The sequence below is a fragment of the Quercus robur genome, chromosome 6 (genome assembly GCF_932294415.1).
Source record: "Quercus robur chromosome 6, dhQueRobu3.1, whole genome shotgun sequence".
NCBI classification, from domain to species: domain Eukaryota; kingdom Viridiplantae; phylum Streptophyta; class Magnoliopsida; order Fagales; family Fagaceae; genus Quercus; species Quercus robur.
In genome coordinates, this window is record NC_065539.1 from 53,041,545 (window position 1) to 53,064,326 (window position 22,782).

General features: G+C 33.8%; 1 protein-coding gene across 3 annotated transcripts in view; it reads right to left on the reverse strand.

The window, feature by feature from the left end:
- Positions 1–2,140: 2,140 nt before the first annotated feature.
- Positions 2,141–22,782, reverse strand: part of LOC126689467 (non-specific lipid transfer protein GPI-anchored 5-like) — a 38,464-nt gene continuing 17,822 nt past the window's right edge. For all 3 annotated transcript variants that reach the window (XM_050384677.1, XM_050384675.1, XM_050384673.1), the window contains exon 4: positions 2,141–2,310. In XM_050384677.1, coding sequence (XP_050240634.1) covers positions 2,213–2,310 — 98 coding nt within the window. In that variant the 3' untranslated portion in view covers positions 2,141–2,212. The remainder of the gene's footprint in view (positions 2,311–22,782) is intronic.

The window sequence follows — 22,782 nt, forward strand, 5'->3', positions numbered from 1 at the left end:
GCAATTGAGTAAAGGGCAAAATGAAAAGAAGACACAAACCAAAGATAACACCCAATGTGTCAAAATAAAGAAAAACATTGGCTTGAAACATAATCAATCATCTTTTCTCTCTCTCAACTCATCATTGTCCCATCATTACTTTCCAAACTTACTTTTACACATTCTTCAACTTTTCCCCTCCCTTTTACCTTTTCATATCCTTATTATTATCTACCTTAATATCACTCTTCCTTAATCCTTTTATCTTTCTTCTATTTTTGGCTCATATTATTCCTATCATTTTACTATAAATTTGCAGCTTTCTCTCTCTCTCTCTCATTTTTAGGTGGATTTTTTTATTTTTCTTACATCTCTACTTTAAGTTGATGAATTTTCCTGTTTTTTATAACTCTACTTTAGGTTGATGTGATTTAGTTTTGTATTTTTAAGTTGTTATATTTTTTCTTTTCTTTGATTTCATAGATGTTATCTTATTGAATTATAAAGATAGTATATAAGAAATATAAAATTATTTTATTACATAGTATGACTTGGATAATTTGGTGTTTATTATTATATCTTTTATTTTTTCTATTTTTCTTCTCTCATATTCTTTCTCTCTTGATTTTTTATTTTTCTTTGCAACTCTACTTTAGGTTGATGAATAATTGTGTTTTTTAAAACTCTATTTTGAGTTAATACGTATTGATGTTGTATTTTTGAGTTCCCCATCACAAGTAGCCTCTCTCCCCTCTTTTAGCTTTGATTTGATTTTTCTTTGAGTTACTACTTAGTTATTTTCGAAGTGATGATTGAATTTATATCAAAACACAATATTGATTATGCATTTGAGTGTGCCTATATTTGTGTGATATTAAGTGCAATTTTGTTATGATTTTTTATTATCATGATAATCTCATTTAAGAGGATGAAAAATTTGAATAATTTATTAAAAACTTAAAAAGTATAACATAATTTTGAAGAATATGAGTGCGTTTGGATTGCACTGAAAGTTGCTGAATTTGTGGCTGCGTTTTCCAGTTTTTTTTTTTTTTTTTTTTTTTTTTTCCTCTCAGCCGCACTATTTGACCAAGTCCACTGTGAACAGTGCATTCGTGCACTGTTCACGGACCCACAAATTCCACTTTTTATCAACTTTTTCATTAAAAATGGGTCCCACGATATTATTTACACATTTAAAAATTATTTTGCTACAGTGTTTTCAGTTTCAGTTTTCAGTTTCAGCAAAAATAAGCTCAATCCAAACGGACCCTATGTACTACCTCGTAAAGGAATAATACCAATCAAACACACTCAAAATAATTGTATGATATTGTGGGGGTAAAAAACACAAAACTAAAGAACTAAACTTGGTTTAAGATCAACACAATTGATTTCTTAAAAATGGGAGGTAGAATTCCACAATGGAAAGATCAAATAGGTGGTTGAAGTTGAGAATAATTGAATTAAGATCTTGTATAAATGAAAAATGGTTTCCCGAGGTGCATAAAGGAGTTTGAAGGGGGAAATACAAGTTAAGACTCTTCTCACTTTCTCTCTCTTGTTCTTCCTCTAATTTTTCTGGATCCATTCTCCTATTGTCATCCTCTTCCTTTATAGCCATCTTCCTCCTCCTCTAGTTGTCTTGCTCTTAGAAAGATTTAGGAGGATATTTGTCCCATCAGCACCTTCTCCTGCCATTTCTTGATCATGAAGTTAGATTTTTAAGGGTGTTTTTACTGTTCAGGCCAGTCATTCAACATTTAACATGATTGACATTAGTTAGGGAGAGTTTATTAATGCGGAGGTAACTGTCTTTGATATGAATACAATAGGAAAAAAAAGAACTTTGATCTGTACATAAATTTTGTTTTCTAGTGGTAATGCACACTAAATACTAAAGATTGCTAAGGTTGATTTTTTTTCAATGAAGAACTTCTAGAATCATTGCCTTCCATTTTGGTCATTATCTTATAGCTTGATTGGTTTTGGTTTCTATGTTAGGTGTTGTATTACATATAACCTAGAAATCATCTTTATTAAGAAGGGAAGAGAACAAGATGTCTCCTCAGTAATAAAAAACCATATTAACCCCTGAAAGAGGCCACAAAAATAAATATACATGAACCCCACAACCTAAGGGAACTCTATAATAAATGAAGAATACAATAATAATCATCATAAATCAAGTAGGAATGTGGTGCTGCAAAAGGCAGGCTGACAAATGAGAAGATCAGTACGTTGTGAAGGTTGAAGCAACTGTTGCAGCACATATAAGGAAGAAGAGATGAGAAATCGACAACTTGATGGAACTTCCAGCTGATGTACAACCTTCCGTTGATGGCACGGTACAACCTTCCAGTTTGTACCTGAGTCCGAAGATGTTGGTGATCCTGCAGGAGAGTTGGATGGTGAAGCAGCTGCTGATATTCAAAAGTAAAGTTAGCATAGATGAAAATGATGCTCGTTTATGAAAATTTTAAATCCATCCACAAGCTAAACAAGCAGTTTTGATGCGGTGGGGTCTGAACATTACAAGCACCAGGCAAGGCTAGAGCCTGAGTTTCGTTGATGTTGATCCCCAGTGAGGAGCTACCTCCATTAAGGACTTGGCACAAGCATTGTGGTTGTGAGCGGACTACACTAGCAAGCTGTGAGCAGCAGCCCGAAGATGGGGTTGAGGTGTTGCCAGTAATGTACTTAAGGCATGGTGACATACTGATGATCACATTAGTACAACTCAACTGAGCCGAAGCTCCTGCCCAGAGCGTAGTCACCAAGACTAGGTCCAGACCCATATTTTTGTAAAAGCCATTGGAATTGGATGCTCTCAAGTTCAAATATAAGCTGGAAATGCCTGTGGATTTCTGTTATCATGTAGCACTTAACTGACTTAAGTTGTGATTAGTTTGGTGGAGAAGGGGAAAGATGTATTGGCTTTTGTAGGGAAATCAATCAAGATGGAGACAAATCAATGATGGGTTATGTGGCTCAACAACTTCTACTCTCTAACTGGTTTCTAACGCGTGGTACTTGGCATTTGGCATGCTCAAAAGTTTGTTTTTAGACCTGGAGACCTGGAATCTTCTTCTGTAGTTAAGCTTAGGAAGAAAATATTAATTTTGGAAGTTCGGTTATGTAGGTGACTGACTGACTTTTAATATATTTGGCAAGGGGCTAATAAGAACTTTCAAGGATTTCAAAGCTGGAGAGTTTAAGTGGTAATCTCAATTTGATAGTTAATAATTATAAACAACCCAAATTACTAAACATTAAAAATTTATATAAGAATTGAATTTTTGTATTTGAAAGCGAGGGAAGAGGCACCAAATTTCAACCTATCAAAACAAAATATGTAAATATAAACTTCAAGAAATTATTTCGAGAAAATATAAGAGTTAAGACCTTGGCAATAAGTTTGCTTCGTTAACTAAAAATAGCTTCTTTAGCATTGAGATGTGATGAAAATTAAAAAGTAATACTTTTTGCGAGGTCTTGCATATCCTAGGCTAGTTTTGTGATCAACAAATCTAGATTATGAGTAAATGATGCATTTGGAATATAGATTATAACTTCAAAGTGTTTAAAACTTCAATGAATCATGCCATATCTTGACCAATATCCTTTTTTAACCCTACACCTTCAATAAATCTCATTTTAACAATTATTTTCTTATTTTATTCCATTTTATATTTCAATTGACCCAAACTTGCTAAGCCAACTACATATTTATCCCTCTTGAGAATCCTTTGTTGCAATCATATCCCAATAGATTATGGTTGATGAAGATCTAATTAATAAAGTTCCGACAATTCAAGCTTATAGTAACTAAGCTTTTCAAAGTTTCTTTCAAACTCTATAGCTTCAAAGAGCTCCAATATAGTTACTTGTAGTATAAAAATATGATGTATTTTATGAAAATAATTAAACAAAAAAGGAAAAAAAAAAAAGAAAAAAAAAAAGAAAAGAAAAGAAAAAGAATAAAGGATAGATTTAAATAACCTCAGAGAGGAAAATAGGACATGCAGCTTTCATTGTAGACATCCTCAAAGTATCCACACAATCTAGCCTGGTACAATACACTCTAGTGATTATAGCTTCCATTGCTAATCCATTTCCTATCGGATTAGGATGCTGATACACCTAGAAACTTAAAAATCAATAAACCCGTTATAGAACAAAACCATCCAACTAAAAATATATACACAAAAAAAAGAAGCTAATAATACAAAAAATATCACCTTGATGACAAAGAGAGCATATTCCGAATGAGAAGTTTGAAGGAGCGGAGCAAAAATATTTATAATTAATTTTTTTTTCCCAATTGATTTTATTCCCTATGATCTAATCGCAAGTTTTAGATATACCTGAAGGTAAGCGAAAATTTGCAACAATTTTTTTAGATAGGCACAAAATCTTAATTGTTCTTATCAACTTTTCATCTACTAATCTTTGAATAAATACAAAAATTTAATTTTTCTTGTAAACTTTCCTCTATTTATTTCCTCAAAAAAAAAAAATCCTCTATTTATCTTTGGATAAACACAAAAGTTTAATGTTTATATTAACATGTTTTTTCCTTCACTTTATGAATAATTGTAACACGATGGGAAAGTTTAATTATTAAGAGTTTGAGTTTTAGACAAAGAGTTTAATTAGAATTTATTTTACTTTTTTGATGGCAGGACACTTGGACATGTACTTAAGAGAATTTTTTTGGATAGACCCTAGAAAGCAAAATATATATATATATATATATATATACTAGCCTCATCACATGCGCTCCGCACGTCAGATAAGGCTCTTTTTTTATTTTTTTATTTTGAGTTTAATTTAATATTTCAATTTGAATTTATCTACTGTTAGTGAGGTTACACTGGAATGAATTTTTAAGAAACGAAAATTTTAGATTTAAAATGGGGTAAACTACTGGTTTAGCATGTGCAGTTTTTAGGAAAAAAAAATGTATTAAACGTGAGTAATGCTAAAGCCACAAAAAATTTTACAATATTTTTACAAAATTTTAATATGGTCAAACTCTTATTGGTTTTTATCAAGGCTTACCATTAATATCACTTTTTCATTTATCAATAATCACTCACCACATCAGCGGTTTGTAAATTTTTTTGTGAAATAGTTTGTATCTCTAGCATTATTCATTAAACATGCGTGAGATATATTATAGAGAGTGTGCTAAATTTTAGGAGAAAAGTTTCTCTGATATATATTTTTTAATTTCTTAATTTTGTTGAATTAAAATTTTAACCCTATTTTTATTTTTTTTTAAGAATAAGGATTATCTAATTAGATTTGGTGTCTATTTGACATTTTTTGAAGCCATTACTAATTTTTGGAATCCCCTTTATATATATACATATATATATATATATATATATATATATATCATATACTATATAATAAAAGTTGGGCCTAAAAACCTCAACAGATTCACTTCTATCGAGATTTAGTGCTCGATAGATACTTCGATCCATCAAGCAGTGTTTTTATATTTAAAGGATGGGCGCAATTCAGATTTCACTTTTCTCATATCTCTCTCGATAGAAACTCTTCTCTCTCGCCCTAAACCTCTATGTCTCACTCAAATCACTCTACCCACTCAAGTTTCGGCCTAGATCAAGCTCAAATCTCTTGGTAAGCATCCTTATTCCCTTCATTTTCATGCATTCATGCATTTTTGGACCTAGGTTTTGGGTTTTTGAAAATTTTTGGGGCTTTTGAGTTTTTTGTGAAATTTTTGGGTTGGGTTGTGTTGATTTGTTATTATATGCCATGCATTGCATATTCCTTGCATTATAACAATGTTTCATGCATTTTAGAATTGTGTGCTTGATTAAAATTATGAGTGCTGTTAGGTGGATTAGGTTTTGGCCCATGATGCTTTTAAATTCTCATGTCACATGTTCATGCATTTTTCATACATACGATATTTCTTTTCTTTCCTATTCTGAACTTCTCTCTCTCTCTCTCTCTCTCTCTCTCTCTCTCTCTCTCTCTCTCTCTCTCTCTCGGATAGACTACGCTATGGCACCCAAACAGCGCAAATCCATTCCAACTCGAAATCCTCTTCAAGGTTCCGGGTCTTCTTCTTCTTTTCACCCCTTTCACATCTGGTTCCGTGATGAGAAGGCCCAAAAGGACTTCTCTAAGAACTTCCAGAAAAATGGCGTTCATCCAGAACACCAGGTGATTCTGTTGGATTTTGCCGACACTCCTCTTCCCGAACTCATTCGGACTCGGGGTTGGGAATCTCTACTTGAGAGACCCATGAGGTGTCCCATCGTTTTTATACATGAGTTTTACTCTAATATACACGATATTGATACTAATGTGCCTCAGTTTGTTACCACATTTAGAGGTACTCGTATTGTAGTTATTCCGGATCTTATATCCGAGGTACTACATGTTCCCAGGGTAGCACATCCTGACTACCCTGGCTATGAGCATCTCTGGACCGTGTCTAGAGACGATCTTCTTTCTCACTTTTGTGATAAACCATCTCTTTGGGGTGGTGCTCTAAACACCCATTGCACGGGCTTTGCAAAAGGCCCTCGCTTTTTTAACATGGTGATGACTTTTGATCTTACTCCATTGTCTCACTATAACTCCATCACTGAGCCTTGTGCTCGTTTTCTTTTATCTCTTCTGGAGGATCTCTCCATTGACTTTCCCTCTCACTTCATCACATCTATTCTAGATGTGTACTTGGATACCGCTACTCGTGATAAGCTCATCTTTCCTTCGTCTATCACACAGATCCTTCAACACTTCTCCATTCTCATTCCTCTCTCTCTCTTTTCTTCACCGTCATGAGTGCCATCAGCGCTGGTTCTGTCCGGCAGAGTAAGGCCTAATTTCAACCAAAGCGGCCACGAGTGGAGATGGATGATCCTGTAGCTTCTGCTGTTCCACCTTCTTCCTCGGCTCTTTCTACCCCCGCTGCTGGTGTCACTCTTGATGCCATCATGGAGCAGCTGCAGCGGATGGATGCTCGTCTTGACTATCTCTCTAATGAGATGTGTCAGATGAACACTCGGATAGGACGCTTTGCATGCCAACAAGCATGCATTGGCTGCTTTGGACCTTCCTCCTCTCCTTCTCCAAAGGCCTTGGCTGATGAGGGTGATGATGATGAGGATGATGCTAGCTCTTTCGGTGATGACGAGATGACAACCTCTCAGTGACTTGCCCTTTGTCATTCCGACAAAAAGGGGGAGTAGTTTTGGGATTGAGGGTAGTCTTGTACTTAGGAGGAGAGTTAGTATATGACATTTTTTGATAAGGGGAGTGTATATAGTTTTTGAGGGATGTAGTAAGGTTTATATGTACTTTTCTTTTCTTCTTTTTTATATTAGCCTCTTTTTCACCGGTCTTATGACTATTTATGACATACATTGTACTTTATTTTTTCATATATATGATGATATATGTTTTTTTTCACCTACCTCTATATGTGTTGTTTCTTTTCTCTCTTTATACACATGGCTCTTTATGTACGCAATTTTTATTTCTGTTTCACACATGATACCTTGATGAGTTTTGTTTAAGTGTTTCAGAAAGACAGGTTGTGAAAATCTACCGTACCATGAATTCTCTTCTTGCAAAGTTTTTCAAGAGTTTATGTTAGGTTAGATTTATTTTGTAATATAACAAGTGATTATGAGTTTAGTGATTTAAGACTTCTCTCATGATTATTTGTTTTGTTGTGGTTTTGTCACGAATTGCCAAAGGGGGAAATTGTTAGGGACATTTTTATGTAATTGGTTAATTCTTTGACAAAACACACTTTACTTGTAATTTAGTAGATCTAGGATAGGTTAAGTACTTCAAGTTCAAGTTAAGTATTGAAATCATGTAAGTCTGACTAAGAAATAAATGAAGGAAGTGCTGTTTATTAAAGCTCGATAGAAGTCTCGACAGAATCCTTTCTATCGAGATTTAATGCTGAAGCTCGACACAAGCTATATCTATCAAGAATTACGAAATCAGACTTTTCAGATTTGATTACACGCATATTCCTATGTATTTGTGTAGGCTTTCTTTTCTCACAACCCTAGACATATATAAGGATTATTTTAAAGGCCGTCATGAATGCATTGTGTGACCGAATGCAAAAAGAGACCTAGTTCATATTCTTTCTGAAGAAGCTACTGCATCTGTACGCCAAGAGTTTTGTGACAAAGGAGCTTCCTGATCTTCATTGTTGATGAACTAAAGAGCTTTGCAGCCAACATTTTCCTCAAGTTGGTGAGTTAGTCACGTACTGGGATTTGTGCATCATTGGTTAGTCATGTACTGAGATTCGTACATTGAATGGAAAGATTGCCGCTACAATACAAGTCCAATTGGATATTGGGGTTAGGGTTCAACTGTAGATTGGTATTTTTCTGATAGGACAAAGGATTTGGTAAGATTCCTTGTACTTGTAATTGCCTGTGATTGATAATAGTGGATTCTCGGGAGTGATGACCTTAAATTCATCCGGTGAGGTTTTGCCTCGATGGTTTTCCTCATTCGTAAATAAATCATCTATGTCAAATTTATTTTGCCGCTGCATTTAGTTAATTGGTGATTTGTTTGTGCTACCACGCTATTGCATGTAATTTGACTAATTAATTAATTTACAAGGGGTAAATTCTTTTTAACGCAACAATTCCAACAAAGATCGAACAACTCATACCTCACCATACCTAGAAAAAAGGCTAGCAAGGAAGATGAACCAGATTGTCTTCTTTCCTCTTTCTCTTTTTTTGTTGTTTAACAAATGCTAAAAAAAATATGGAAGAAAATAACAATTTGAATTCAAGAGAGCATTCTTGTACACGAAAATCATTTCAAAAAAAAAAAAAAAATCATTCTTGTAATAATTATCCAAGAACAATAAATACCACAAGAAAGAGAGAGCATTAATTTCAGTACTCTTTAAAAGAAGTTGTCAGATCTAGCTAAGAATGTATAAATGAAATCCGTATATATTTCCTTGTAAATTGCTTTATTCTTCTATGTCCATGAACAAATGAGTTAGTGAGACAAACTAATCAATTAAACAATACCAAATTTGTGAAAGATAATCTAGCCAAAACCTCTCTAGTCTCCACAGCTTTCATCTCTTCCAATAGTAAACCAGCAACGAAAACCTAGATGGGACACCCAATTCACTCTCCTCTGTGCTGGCCAATTCCATTACAGGGCTTCCTCTAGAATACCTTACCGAAGACCACATAGAAATTGAAGATGATGACAAGCTTTTCCTCATCTTTCTCCATTCAATAGCACTCAAGCAGGAAAAAGGGTATTCCCTTATGGTTCTACCATCGCTCTCTCTCTCTCTCTTCTCTACCGGTCAGTCTCCTCTCTCTTCTTTCTATGATTTAGTTAGTCTTAAAAGGTCACTTGCTTCTCTGCTCTTATTCCATCAGTAAAACTAATTGAAGTATTGATTTGGCAACTGTGTATAGTCTAAAAAGTAAATTGGCCAATAAAAAAGTTCAGGGGTGTCTTGGCCACTAGTTCAAAGTTCAGGGGGTGTATAAGTATTTTTCCTATTATCTAATTATATAAGTTTTTTTTGTATTGGATAAACATCTAATTATATATACTAATTAAAAGAAAGAGACTACTTTCTAAAATGATGGGTGTGGTGGGCCTTTTTCGTGTTATGGGCTGGATTGCTCCTTCTGTACCACGGCCCATGATTCTGGGGTAGGAGAGTCAGGACTGACCTAACTGAAACGCACCTTAAGCCAACTTGTGCGCAAGTTAGGCCCCTTATTATGCTGATGCGTCCTGGTAGGAATCTTGAACATATCACGTACTCGCGTCATGAAAGACTATTACAAATGTTATAGCAGAAAACGCAATGCAGCAAGATAACTAAAACACTTTAACTAAAGCATCTTCTACTAATAACAATAATACATTAATAACTCCACGAAGGAAGATATCACAACGTGATTACGGCAAAGAAAGATTAAAAACAAGATGTCAAGTTAGTCATTAATCAACTAAGACAAGAGAAAAGAAGATTAGTCTACTAAAAGAATGGGTTTGACTCTTCAGCAGATTCAAGTCCAAAAGGGAACCAATCTCTAATGTGGGTAACCTCAGAAGGGGATCCTGCCATAGAAGTTACGCACTTTGAAAAAAGGGACCTAGATGGCTTAATCTTGGATACTGGATTCATTAGAGAATGGGCTATTGAGAGGGAGAGAAGTGGTAGCCTATTGATGCATGCTTTTTACTCCTATCACTCATATTTTCCCATTACTTTTGGTTTTTTGTATTCTTTCTTTCTTTTTTCGTTTGCTCTATTTTTCTTTCCTTTCTCTTCATTTTTCTATATCTCTTGTTTTGCCATTTTTCTCTTCTTCCCTCCTCCCTTTTCACTGTGCATGTCTATGGCCTTTTATACTGCCTGCCGTGACAAGATTTATCATTTTTAACCCTTAACTACTTTTGGCCAGTTATGGGTGTCCTTCTAGGGCTGTCTATTGGTCTTCTAGCTGCTCAGCTACCATCACTATACTGTGTTGGCCATGCCACGCTTTATTACCAGACAAAATTGGTTTTGTTTTGTCCCTTACTTCCCTTGACACTCCCATTCGAATAAGAGTTAAACTTCTCTCTTATCAACCTCTATAGCATGCATCTAGTGATTTCAGCATATGCTTGTTTCTTTTGGATGAAATGTCGTCCCAGCAGGATATTTTTCCCAAAAGAGCTTGAGCGGGAACCCCAAAATAGACTCCCCCTTCTCCCTACCGCCAGACCATACCCTCTTTTACCTCTGACCCGTGGCCCACCTCCCTTGTATTGGCTAGGTACAGGTAGGTGGTGCCTGAGCCTTGTGTGCATGCTCCATTTCCACATGAGTCTATTGCTTTTCTGGCTCGCACGCATTTGCCATTACCTCCAGGTTTGTCTAATTCTGCTGCATGCTCTGGTGCTAGCTTAACTCTTGCAGCATGAATGAGTCTTTGGACTTTCGTTCTCTGCATCCCATCTCTTCTTGGGTATAGGCTTTCTCTTCTTTAACTTAGCCCAGGTTCCTTTTTATCTTGCATTCGTGGGCTAATTGGTGTTCCTGTCATGCCACTGCATTGCTCCTACGATGATATCACTTATCTTTTTTGCCTTGTTGTTACCACTAGGCTTACAGGATGAAGCGCTTGCCATGTCAATTTCTTACATTATTCCTTCTTTTGGTCTTTACTGCCCAGCATTCCTACTGGGCCAATCTATTCAGTACCTCGGGCATCCTTGGCCCATTTTGTTCTTTGGGAATCCTTTGCCCATTTCATTCTTTGGGCATTCCCGACCCATTTCATTCTTTCCTACCTCTTTCATTCCCATGGGCTTTTGCTACATCCTTTGGGCTTCCTTGGCCCAATTACTACATCCTTACCTACAATTCTAATGGGCTTACTACTTCATCCTTTGGGGCCTCTACAGCCTATTTGCTTTCTCCTTGGCCATTTATTATTTTTTTTTGTGGGCCTATTGACCATTATTCCTACCATTCTGGTCCAATGGTCTTTATTTTACTGCTTTCTTTTTCCATATTGTTGGGCTTCTTTTGCCATTGGGCCCTTTTGTCGAAAAATGGGCTTCAACAATGGGCCAGCCAAAAAAGGAAATGTTAAAACTAAATTTTATATCAAATTATCTTTTTTTTAAATAACACATGTCACACACCTGTTGTGTCAACGCATTTATTTATTATTGTTTTCATTTGAGTTTTAGGGAAAAAAAAACACTAAATAATTACCATTCTCTTTAAGTGAGTATTACATTTACACACACACACACTTATACATTATCATTATCAATTAATTTTTAGAGAAAATAGATGAATGCATAATTAATACAACAAAGTGATTTACGTCTTTTTATCTTCACATGAAAACAAAAAAACTACCAACATGTGAATTAAACATGGATCTCACAACTGATGGATGTACATGACAAGTGGCACAATCTTTTATCCATTTAAAACGATGTTGACAAATTTTGCCACATGTCAAGTAGTAATTTGTCCATAATACATCACATCTGACATGTGGCTACACATTTAATAATAAATTAATTATTCGTGATACATTTTTTATTTATTTAATACTATTAAAGGTGATGGTGCATGTATATATCCTTTACTTTATATATATATATATATATATATATATATATATATATATATATATATATATATATATATTGTTATTTACTATTTACATTTGATCATTTGATAATTGAACAATGTAATTATAAAATAGAATAATTATTATTAATATTTTTTAAAAAAACAACCATTTACATTTGAAGCCCCATAAACGTTGCATAAAATATTTAAAAAAATATTTTGAAAAAATAAACTTTTTATAATTACCTATATATATATATATATATATATATATATTTTATTGGAGAAACATCTAATTATATATACTAATTAAAAGAAAGAGACTATTTTCTAAAATAAGGGCCAGCCAAAAAAGGAAAGGTTAAGATTAAATTTTATATCTAATTATCTTTTCTAAAAAATAGCATGTGTCAATGCACTTATTTATTATTGTTTTTGTGGGGGCCAGTCAATCAACAGACCCATTAAGGTCAAGATCGTTGGGCTTGCGGCCCATCCGAGGATGCAAATCCGTCCGAGGAGGCCCAAGTTAGGTCGTAAGGGTAACCATCGAAAGGGGGGGGGGGGGGAGGGATAGTCAATATCACGAAAATAGAGTTCCATATTCGTCCGAGGACTCCATACTCCTCGGCAGTATGCGTCCGAGGACGATCAGGACGCGGTCTTGTTACAATCGGACCTCAGAACTATTTCACCACTGAAGAGGGGATAACAGACCAAGGGTAAGAAAGAAAAGGCAAACAAATATCTATAATTACAGCTGCCTCCGCATTAATTGCCTCTCAACCAACTCTCTGGCCGCATTAATGTGGAGGTGATGCCTGAACAGTAATGAAGCAGCCTTACAACTGCCCATAGGAGGTTCCAGGAGGCGCTAGATGAGACAGAAAGAAATCCCCCGAACCCAACCTACACGTGTGTGGTGAGGATAGAACACAGAAGGTTGTATATAATCTGAAAGAAGAACATGCAGAAAAAGGGGGATGAGAACAAAAAAAAAAATAAAAGAGAAAAAGGAAAAGCAAAGACTCAAGAAGAAAAACGTGAAAAACGAAAGAACTGTGTCTATTTCAACGAAAAACCGATTGTTGTGCCAGCTCGGAACCTTCAATAAACGTGAGGGTGAATCTTTTCCTTCTACGAAAGTTAATCTAGTTCTTAATACCCACGCTCTACAAATTATATTGTTTGGGCCTTTTTACGTGCGAACCCAATATCATTTTGGGTCGTTACAAATCGAGTCCTTACAGTTTTCATTTGAGTTTTAGGGAAAAAAAACTAAATAATTACCATTCTCTTTAAGTGAGTATTGCATTTACGCACACGTATTCATTATCATTGTCATTTCAATTTTAGGGAAAAGAGATGAATACACCTGAGGTTTAAGTGCTATTTTTAGAAACATTTTATTGGGAAAATGATAAAATAATAAATGTTATTAACAGCATTTTATATTTCCTATGAAAGTGGTATCAAAACTTTCCTATTATGGTTTATTAATAATTGCCCTAAGGGCATCCGTTAACATGACTCATATATAATTAATACAAGAGTAATGCTACAGTCATAAACTATTTTACAACATTATACAAATTGCAGATGTGGTTAATTTCTTATTGGTTTTCATCTAGACCTACAATTAATATTACTTTTTCATTTACTAATAACCACTTATCAACAATTTGTAAATTTTTTTGTAAAAAAGTTTGTATCTCAAACATTACTTTTAATACAATAAAGTGATTTACATTTTTTTATCATCACGTGAAAACAAAAAAACTACCAACATCCGAATTAAACATAGATGGATGTCCATTTGTGTTGCACACATTTTTTTAATGACCTTTATATTACACATGGAAACGTAAAAGGAACTACAATTTAATGAGTTGTATTTACTACTACTAATAATAATAATAATGGGTTGTGTACGTTTTTAGACCCCTTAACACAAGTTGTTTAACCTAGTTATTTAGCCAAGTGATTACTTAGATAAATTATTCAATTCTAGGTTAACACAATAATATCATATCATGCAAATAATGTGGAAATATAAAAAACACCACGATATGATGACCTAAGAAAATCTAATCGGTAAAAAACTTGGGAGGATTTCATCTAGCTATCATCAAGGTAAAAACCGATCCATTGTGAAAGAATTGAAGTTTTTACAATAAGACTTAGACCACTAACATCCTATTGTTACCTCGAGTAGAAAACTTACTACCACAACCACGTGACAGCTTTGAGTCCACGGACTACTTCTTTCTTTGATTTGCAGCAACCACAAGTTCTCCTACTTGTGACTTTGAGACTCCACTTAAAGGTTTCAGATCTTCTTAAAGTTCTTTATGCAGCAACTGAAGAGATCATCAAGTTCTTGACACGAATCTTGATCTTGACAACTCTATGTGTGTGTATGAAAGTACACCTCTTAGATCTCACAAAAGATTCAACACACAACTCTTCAAAGACTTCTAAAACGTAGTTAGAGTTTTTCCTTTTATACTTGAAGTAAAACACTTAACTCTACATGTCATATAGGCTTGAGCTAAATTGGAATTTCTGCAGAAAATTAAATCTGCACGAGTTTTGATCGATCGAGCCTTACAGATTTTGACCAATAAATCCTGCAATCACTCGATTCCAATTTTACATAAAACCACATTTTAAGCAAGCCTAAACCTAGACTCTATGTTTCGATCATGGTTTGCCAACATAATACATATTAACGTTCTAATACATTAGTTCCTAAAGTTTTAGAACCTAACAATCTCCCCCTTTGACAATCCATGACAAAACATATTACAAAAAATAAAATGCTCAAAGTAAAACAGCCCAATTAATTAAAAACCTTAATTACAATTCAATCGAACCACTATTTATCAGTTGCAAATGTAGACAGCAACCACGACTGAATTAACCTGTAAATTCCTAAAACACTAAACAAAAACATAAACGCATGTGTGAAAAATACAAGTAAACCAAAATCAACTTCTTGATTTCACAAAACATAAATTAAAAATACATATATCATGAATAACCTCATAATATAAATCAAAATCAATATACCATAATATGAAACAAGAAACATAAAAACATAAAAACAATAAACACATAATGTCTCCCCCTAACATATACAAACATAAGAAAATAAATACATCAAAACCAAAAATACATATCATGTGTCTCCTAGATACAATCTAGCCAAAAAAATATCTCTCCCCCTATCTCTATTCTATGTACTCCCACTTTTTGTGACGTATTGTCAAAGGGCAATCATGACTCATCAGAGGGTGGAGCCGATGGAGTAGAACCTCTAACATCCATCAAATCTGCCCGTAAGGCCACAACCTTATTGAGCAAATCCAACAACAGCTGTCCATATGCTGCCTGAACGGTCATAATCATATCCAACATGGTACGCATAGAAGAGGCACTAGATGTAGATGGTGGAGGATCCACGGCAGCTGTGGGGTCCACATAAGCCTTAGTAGAAGGATCACCTGAAGGAGGAGCTCGAGATGTATCACTTGTAGAAGACTCGACACGAGAGCGTTTAGAGCTTACTTTCAACTGAGCAGCCCTTTGCCTAAGGAAGGTGGCACCTATGGGAGTAATGATATGTACAAGCTCAGACACGGGGAAGTCATCTAAACCTAAATCTAAAAGAATCCCATGAATGAAAACTGGGAAAAACAAACCATAGGATTTGGCACTACTCCTATAAACCTCAACAAGAGAATGAATGAAAAGGGTGGGAAAACTCATAGGAGCATCAATGATGAGAGCGTACAAGAATGCACATCTCTCAATAGGAATAGTATGTACATGTGAAATGGACGAAAGACTATGACAAGATATCCTAAGAAACAAGTAATTAAGCTCAGTAAGCTCGTGGGAGGTAACCTTAAGATCAATACCCCAACTAATGGAAGTACCGGTGATAAGGGACATGATATCATTAAGATGAGGAGACTATGTAAGGATACACAGGCTGCTGTACCAAAGGTACACCAAGAGCAGATGCCACTGGCTCAAGAGTAATGACATACTCTTCACCCCTTATCCAACTTTTCACAAACTGAATGTTGAAATCATTGGAGTATATAGAGAGGTTTGAATAGAACTCTCTAATCAAAGCAGCCGGAGGGGGATGCTTAACATCTAAGAGAGGTAACTAACCTTGATGCTCAAAGTTCCTACGAATCTCGGGATCTACCTCATCTAGGATAACCTTACGCTCAGCCCACACAGGTCTAAACACATTAAGCTTTTCATAAGTTTCTTGGTTTTTCCTAAACCTAAACCTATCGCTCTAGAAATTAGAAGAGGATGGGGTAGAGGTTTTCCTTGCTCAAGTTTTCCTAACCATGATTCTAAGAGTACAGAAGAAGAGAAAAATAGAAAACAAAACAAAAATCAAAGGCAGATTGCATTAGAGAGGGTTAAGCACAAAATTTATCAACAAATAACAATCTATATGATGTATGTAATGATTGCACATATGATGCATGCTCTAATGCATAAAAATTTGTTCGATTTCTCAACTTTTACAACAGTTGACTTGAACAAAGAGTTTTAGTCCAAAAATCCCAAATTTTGAAAAACCCAATTTTAAAACCAAAAAAAATTGATTAATTAAGCATTACACTAGTTAGGAAACATCATGTAATGACTTAATTTATCAATTTCACAAGCCAATTTCATAAATTTAATCTCAATTGAACAAAATCCCCAATTTTCACAAAATACCAAACTCAAGAATTTCCAATTGTTCTCAAAACACCAAATTAATCAAATTAATGCATGGGAATCCTATTTATAACATCTAAGAACAAAAACCCAATGACCAAATATGGTTAAAAACAACTGAAAAATCATAAACCCCAATTTTCTTTTGTTCAAAATTTTCAAAGAAAAATGCATGAGAATGCATGAAAACTGTAAATAAATTGAAAAATAGAGTGTATAAAGGTCTTACCAATGCTTGAGAACAAAAACCTTGGAAAATTTGAGGAATAAAATGACAAAGAGCCTTAGATTGGATCGGTCAAGGAAGAGAATAGAGAAAAAGATAGAAAAAGCTTTTAAAATTATGAAGAACACGTGAGTGAAAAGCTTTTTTCAAAAAGTCTTCTTTTGAAATTTGATCGGTCGAGTATTGATCAGGTACCAACTAAGCCAGGTAGAAGCTATTCCTCAGAAATCTTAAAAATTTCGATTGGTCGAAAATTGGGTTCGATCAATCGAAAAACAAATTCGATTGATTGAGCACCAATCAAGCATCAATCGAACCAGGCATAACCAAGCTTAAAAATTTAAGGCATTTTCGATTGGTCAAAGAACACACTCAATCGATCGAAAATCTGGAAAAAATGAATTTTTGAAAAACAGTAGGAGTTTTATGCAGGAAACACTCAAACCAACTTATTTCATGAATGAAATGCATGAGCATGAGTTTAAAAGTTTTTCAAAAACACTTGATTTCAACCCAGATCTTCCAAAACAAGATTATGACACATTTTGTCCCCAAAAATTCAATCAACGAATATATTTTGTATTAAAATTAAAGAACATATCATCTTGGATGGCCAAACTAAAATTACACACAATTTCATGTACTAAGTTTAGCAAGGAATAACTTGTGCAATGTGTGCAACTATTAACAGCATGAGATACATGTAAGGTGATATGTAGATAGAAATCAATCACAATTTCTACATCATTCATCACATAAATTTGAAAGTGACTATCACCTAAAGAGTTATATCATATAACTCCCACATCTCCTAGAAAATAAGTTTGCAATTATGTAATTTTTTTTTTTAAGCCTTATATTGTACATGCATTTTTTTTTATTTCTTTTCCTTTTATTTATATTTAAAGACTAAACCTTTTTTTTTTTTTTTGCATGTGTTACACTTTTTCGAGTACAAAATCTTATGATATGCACTAAAGTGTTCATATTTGACTAGTAAATAGTGGTGAGATGATTATTTATGCCTTTCTCTTAGGATTTTTTAGTCATTACAATAAAAAACATGTGACTTCAAAATCAAGATTATGTGATCAAAAATTATAAACAACTCCCACACAACATACATTACATAGGTAAAACTAGCAAAGTACAAAAAAAATAAGCTTATTTAAGCTAAACAAGGTACACAGGCAAGTTATGTAAAAATAATATGGCTAACCTTAACTATAAATCCTAGATATGTAATACAAAACACATCCTTCCACATCCCTCTTTCCATTTTTTTTTTTTTTTTTTTTTTTTTTTTTTTTTTTTTTTTGGTTTTTGAAAGAAACAAACAAAGACAACCTAATATGGAATTCATGAATGTAATGCAATGCAAATCCTAAAAACAAAAAGAAACAAAACTTCAAGAAAAGAATGGTTACAAAGGATTTTGAGATGAAGCACAAAGACCATATCAGAAAGACTAAATTAGATTGAGTCTTTTGCATCCAAAACTTCTTAGATGCAACTTTGATTTTGAAGTTATTATTCATATTAGATGATGAGCAACTCCAGGATTGGTATAAAGGTTTAAAACCTTTACCAATTCACCAATAAGTACCATAGGATCTTGTGCTTGAGGCACAGGTACTTTTGGCTTATTTGCTCGCTTTGCAGCTTGTAACTTGAAACAGTTAGGGCAAGTATGCCCAGCCTTTCCATAAAAATGACAAACCCACAAAAGTCTATCATGCTTCTTATCCTTAGGGAGGTTGAGATTCTTGGGCTTAGACTCTTTAAGATCAACCCTAATCTTCTTAGTAGTAGTTGTAACTTCTTAGGAGCAGTTGTAACTTCTACTGGTTTGACAATCTCAATCTTGGGTGGCTCAAAAGAAGGAACAAAATTTGTGGAATGAGTTTTAGACACAGAGATGATATCAACAAAACCTAAACTCGTTTTGTCTATGAGAGACTTCTGAATACTCAACATGTGATCAAGTTTAGAACTAGCAAACTTATTTGTTTGTTCTCTAGCAACTGATAATTCTAGTTCTAGGTTCTTAATCTTATCAAGCAACATCATGTTTTCAGTCTTCACCTTATTAACCAATTCATTAGCGGCAAATTCAGCAACAAGTTTTTCTTTTCAAGTTTAAGAGTGACAATCTTCTTTAGACCTAAGTCTACACTCATTGCATCATTTGTAGCAATCTTGCATAGGATATTAAAAACTTCTTACAAATCAGCACACTCAAAGAGTTCTCTATCAGAAGGGTTCTCTTCAACCACAACAGTAGCTGTGAAAGCAAAGAAGTTTCCATCTTCGTCACTACCATAATCATGATTAGAAACTTCATCATCACTAAGGGTTACAACCATAACTTTACCCTTTGACCTAAGGAATGTAGGACCTTCAGATTTTACATGACCATACCCTTGACAACCAAAACATTGTTAACCTAGTGAATTACTAGAAGTTTGACCAAATTTTTCTTTTGATTTATTAGTATTATTAACTTTAGTTGGTTCATTTTTCTTAAAATTCCTAGGTTTAGCATTGTTTTTATCTCTTGCCCTTTTGTTGTTATTCCTAAGAAAGTTTTTAAAGTTCTTGGCAAAATAAGCAATCTCTGTAGAAGAGAGTTTATCATCAAATCCATTCCTAGCAACATCATCGACTGAATTAAGAGCTATTGATTTGGATTTGTTTGTTTTAGGTAGGTCTAGCTCATAGGACTGGAGAGATCCTACAAGCTCATCAACAGGGATAGAGTCCACATCCTTACTTTTAGTAATGACAGTCACTTTGGGTCTAAAGTTCTTTGTTAAAGATCTAAAAATCTTCCTAACAATCTTAAGTTGATCATAAATTTCACCCAAATTATAAGCAGAATTAACAATGTCATTAAGCTTAGCATAGAATTCATCAAAATACTCATCATTAAACATTTTAATGCTTTCAAATCTAGTTGTTAACTGCTGCAACTTATTAATTTTAACTGTCTTTGTGCCTTCATGCATAGTTTAGAGAATATTCCATGCAGTATGAGTAACCTTAACATTTGAGATTCTCTTGAATTTCTCTATAGAAACAACATTAAAAATAACATTCATAACTTTGCTATTAAAAGCAACTGCCTCTTTTTGAGATGTTGACCACTCACTAACAGGAGTAGTTGGTTTCTCCTATCCATATTCAACGGAATTCCACACTCTCTCATCAATAGATTTCAAGAAGGCTTTTATCCTTACTTTCCAATAAGTATAGTTGCTCCCATCAAAGTGAGGAGGGATCACAAGAGAGTGATTGTGTTCCATGACAATAGGGGTCAATGATCAACTTTTATATCAAAAGATCTAAACACAAGAGCTAACCCGCTCTAATACCACTTGTACGTTTTTAGATCCCTTAACACAAGTTGTTAAACCTAGTTATTTAGCCAAGTGATTACTTAAATAAATTATTCAATTCTAGGTTAACATAATAATATCATATCTTGCAAATAATGCGGAAATATAAAGAATACCACGATATGATGACATAAGAAAACTTAACCAGTAAAAAACCTAGGGAAGATTTAACCTAGCTATCCTCAAGGTAAAAATAGATCCACGATGAAAGAATTGAAGTTTTTATAATAAGATTTAGACCACTAATATCCTATTACTACCTCGAGTAGATAACTTACTACCACGACCATGTGACAGCTTCGAGTTCAAGGACTATTTCTTTCTTTGATCTGCAGCAACCACAAGTTCTCATACTTGTGACTTTGAGACTCCACTCAAACGTTTCAGATATTCTTTAAAGTTCTTTATGCAGCAACTAAAGAGATCATCAAGTTCTTGACGCGAATTTTGATCTTGACAACTTTATGTATGTGTATGAAGGTAAACACCTCTCATATTTCACAAAAGATTCAACACACAACTTTCTAAAGACTTCTGAAACGTAGCTAGAGTTTTTCCTTTTATACTTGAAGTAAAACACTTAACCCGTCATATGGGCTTGGGTTGAATTGGAATTTCTGTAGAAAATTAAATTTGCACGAGTTTCAATCGATCGATTCTAATTTTCGATCGATCGAGCATTGCAGATTTTGACCAATAAATCCTGCAATCACTTGATTCTAATTTTACATAAAACTACACTTTGAGCAAGCCTAAACCTAGACTCTATGTTTTGATCATGCCAACATAATACATATTGAAGTTCTAATACATTAGTTCCTAAAATCTTAGAACCTAACAGGTTGTAAGTTGTAACCCATATGTATAATTAAGGGGTTAATACATCCAACAGAAAAAAAAAAAAAAAATCAATGAATTGTTATATCATCCTCTCTTTTTTATTTCTTCTTTTTTTAAGAAGGATTGTTATATCATCGTTTGTAACTCATAACTCCTCATTTTCTTTAGCATTTGTGTAACTCATGCCTACTCATCTCCTCCAAAAACTTTAGTTTTTATTAATAAATCATAGTTACACTATATATTAACAGATAATACTACAAATTCCAAATGCAAAAAAAAAATCTTGACAAAGGTATGGCTTTGTTAACTTCTCATTCTTTTTTAGTTTATTTAATTACATTTCGCATTCTATCAAAAATTTTCCCATTTTTGAAGTTATTTTCTATTTCCTTTGATAAATAAAATAGTTTATTTTAACTCTGTTGTTGATTTTCTTCATAGATATAAAGTCACCGAAAAGTTCAACAAAATTTTGAAGCCGAGAGAGAGAGATACATGGAATTTGTGAGCTTCCTTTCTCTTGATTCTGATGGAGTTGTATTTGAAAAATTAATTTTTTTTTTAATTAGCGATAAAAAGAGAGCTACAAAGCTTCCCACATCATTTATCTTAATGCAAATGGAGTTATATATACACACACACACATACACACATAAAAGTTATGTTTTTAAAGGTAAAAAACATTCTAGTCAAATTCAGACACGATTAATTGAGGACCAAGTAAAATAACAACAAAAAATTCCATAAATAATAATAATGACTTTTCTCTCAAATAAATAGTGTTTTTTCCCCATAACATGTCTACTTATAATATTTATAACTTATAATAAGTTGAATAAAAAAATCATGCGAAGCACGGGCCAATAAATAGTATACATTTAAAAGATGAAACGTAATATTTATTATTGCTATGCTCCAGTTAAGCCACATTATTGCCATGTCACAAAATATATATATATATATATATATATATTTTTTTTTTTTTCGGGTTTTCACTTCACACATTCTCTATAATCAATCACCTTTTATCTCTCTCTCTCTCTCTTTGAGTTCATCATCTTCCCATCATTAATTTTTCAACTTATTTTTACACATTCTCCAACTTTTCTCCTCCTTTTTATCTTTTCATATCCCCGCTACTATATACCTTAATGTCACCATTCCTCTATCCCTTTATCTTCATTTTATTTCTGGCTCTTCTTATTTCTATCCTCTTACTATAAATTTGCAATTTTCTCTCTCTCATTCTATGCATAGTTTTCCCACACACAAAAAATTATTTCTCTCTCTCTCTCTCTCTCTCTCTCTCTCTCTCTCTCTCTCTCTCTCTCTCCATTTTTTGGTGGATTTTACTATTTTTCTTGCATCTCTACTTTAAGTTGATGAATTTTTTTTGTTCTTTATAACTCAACTTTAGGTTGATG